This window comes from Apaloderma vittatum, unplaced genomic scaffold (assembly GCF_000703405.1).
Source record: "Apaloderma vittatum isolate BGI_N311 unplaced genomic scaffold, ASM70340v1 scaffold16719, whole genome shotgun sequence".
In the NCBI taxonomy this organism is placed as follows: domain Eukaryota; kingdom Metazoa; phylum Chordata; class Aves; order Trogoniformes; family Trogonidae; genus Apaloderma; species Apaloderma vittatum.
This window is the reverse complement of record NW_009736051.1, coordinates 76,693-79,002: the sequence shown is the minus strand read 5'-3', so window position 1 is coordinate 79,002 and position 2,310 is coordinate 76,693. Positions and strand designations below refer to the sequence as shown.

At 52.8% G+C, this 2,310-nt stretch overlaps 1 protein-coding gene across 1 annotated transcript in view; it reads right to left on the bottom strand.

The window, feature by feature from the left end:
- PRICKLE2 (prickle homolog 2 (Drosophila)) overlaps positions 1-2,310 on the bottom strand; it is a 30,356-nt gene that overhangs the window by 11,409 nt on the left and 16,637 nt on the right. The window contains exon 6 of the mRNA XM_009876836.1: positions 1-325. This exon is cut by the window's left edge and continues 533 nt beyond it. Coding sequence (XP_009875138.1) covers positions 1-325 — 325 coding nt within the window. The remainder of the gene's footprint in view (positions 326-2,310) is intronic.

Sequence of the window (2,310 nt, the reverse complement as noted above, 5' to 3'; positions counted from 1 at the left end):
GGGTCCACGTCGGTGGAGAGGCGGTTGGAGGTGACCTGCAGCTGGTTGCAGGGGCTGCGGGCCCCCTCCTCGCTTTTCCCCTTATTCTTGCCGATCTTGGCGCTGCGCCGCGACTCCTTGGCTCGCGCGCTCTGGAAAGCCGAGTCGGAGGAGTCAGAGCCGTTGGGGTCGTCGCCGACGCTGCAGGCCCTGGAGCAGAAGATCTGCCCTTGCTTGGGCAGGAAGGGCCGTCCCAGCAGGGACTTCTTGCACTGCGCGCAGCAGAAGCAGGTCTCGGTGGCGTGCCAGTGCTGCCCATCATACGTCATCTGGCCCTGGTCGATACCTTGAGGGGGAAGATGCGCAGCGTCAGAGCCAGCCCGCGAACATCACCTCACACTGCACGTAACACACACGTCTCTTACGAGCAACACGCACCTGGAAGCCCTTCAGCAGGGTTTCTCCGACACATTAAGTTAAGCCCATTTCTAACTCCTTGCAGGCTGCAGAGTTACTCAATGTCAGGAAAGGCGGCAGAACTGAGCCTCAAGCTATTTTGTACTAAACGAGGATATTTCCGATCATAAAGCAAAGGAATGCAAGAAGTTCTCCAGAATGTCCTTGAAGTCAAAGCAATAATATGCTGCCTATTTAAAAAAACTAAAAAGCCTCCAGCTGAACCATAATGAGGAATTTGTGCTCTTGTAACAGAGCAGATGACATCGCGGTCCCATGCTGCCACTGCAGCCCCATTCTACCTTTATTTTGGCTTCTGGGGCCTCTTCTCCAAAAGGGAGCAGAAGGAGCCAGCCCCAGGGATCTGAGAGTACCCCCCTGCCTTGCACCCAGCCACACTGCCCAGGTTAAGTGAAGGAACGGATGCAGAGAGTCTGTGCCCTGCCAGCCAGACCCCGGCGAGCACACGCCTGCTGCGTGCACATCGCTCTCGGTCAGAGCTGTGAGCAAAGCTCCCCAGGCTTCAGCTCTAACCTTTATTCACCTGTTTAAGCTGCTGTTCATGGCAGAAGCCCCCATTACCTGAGAAACTGCTCGGCCTGGCAGGGAGCAGCACTGCACGTGTGCAGGGCACGTGCTTGCACACCCGCTGCGGCCGCACGCTGCCGGGTAATTTATGAATGAACAGTAAGTTAATGGTCTGTTTTATTCCAAGCTAAATTTGCTTTAGCGTAATTGTATTTTTTTTTTTTCTTCCCTTATAACGAGCACAATGTTTTTGTATATATAGACTGGAGTGCTACACTTGGGGACAAGACAGAGGTAAGACAGAGGGTGAGATTTTATCAGGGTCTTTTCCAATGCCCTGAAGGCATCTTGCAGGGGAAGAGCACAGCCTCCTTACCCCCTGCCTCGGCTACCCAGCCGAAGCCCTCCAGCATACGCTTCTCTCTGATTTATGTGGCTCTTGCACACAATGCTCAGTAACACTACGAGCAACTTGCAGCAAAATGGCTGCAGCCCCTCCTTTGCTAGAAACGTGCAGATATGCCCCAAAGCAGGCGCTCTGCCCCTAAAGCCTGACAGTTGGCAGGCTCAGGACGGATGGACAGAGGGGAGGACAGCAGATGGGGGAAGCATGAGAGAAGGGAGCATGCAAGAAGCATTAACAGCTGCTTCTTCACCGTTCCGCAGCTGAGCTTTCGGGATGTGCTGCAGGTCACAGCAAACACGTCCTCCCCATGCTTTGCTGAAGCCGTGAGCTTTGCCACCTTTTGCCATCTGGCTGCTGGTTTTTTTGTGTTTTCCTCGTAGCCTATGGAATATTTGAACACGTGAACTCACCTCCACGGACAAAGAAAGGGCTGCCCGCCCGCCTGTGAGCAAATGCTCAGCCAAGTGGCAAACGGGATCGGGGAGAGCTGTGAGGCAGCCTTCCAGTCCCCCGAGTACCAGGGGACAGCCAGCCCCCAGAATCACTGGGCAGAATCACTGTTCTAGAAATGGAGATTGATTACTTTCTGTCTGAGAACGTCTACCTGCAGGTTGATCAGAAAAGGCAAACAGACACCATAATGGTGCCTAAGGAACAAATATCTTTCCTGTCAGTAGCCGAATCCTTTGGCAACCTCGGCTGGGAAAAATCTGAGAATCAAAGAGCCAGGCTGTTTAGAGGAAAATGAGATTTAAAGGAAAAAGAAAAAAAAAAAGCATGCATTCTATTAGGCCAGAGAGAGCTTTCACTAGTTGGAATAGCTCTCTGACAGTCCTCCCTTCTCCGACCACACAAAGAGATAAGCAGTGGTTTAATCACACAAATTACTGTGCTGGCTCCTGGGCAGGATGCAAGAGGTTCAGGAGTCCCTTTGGATGCTG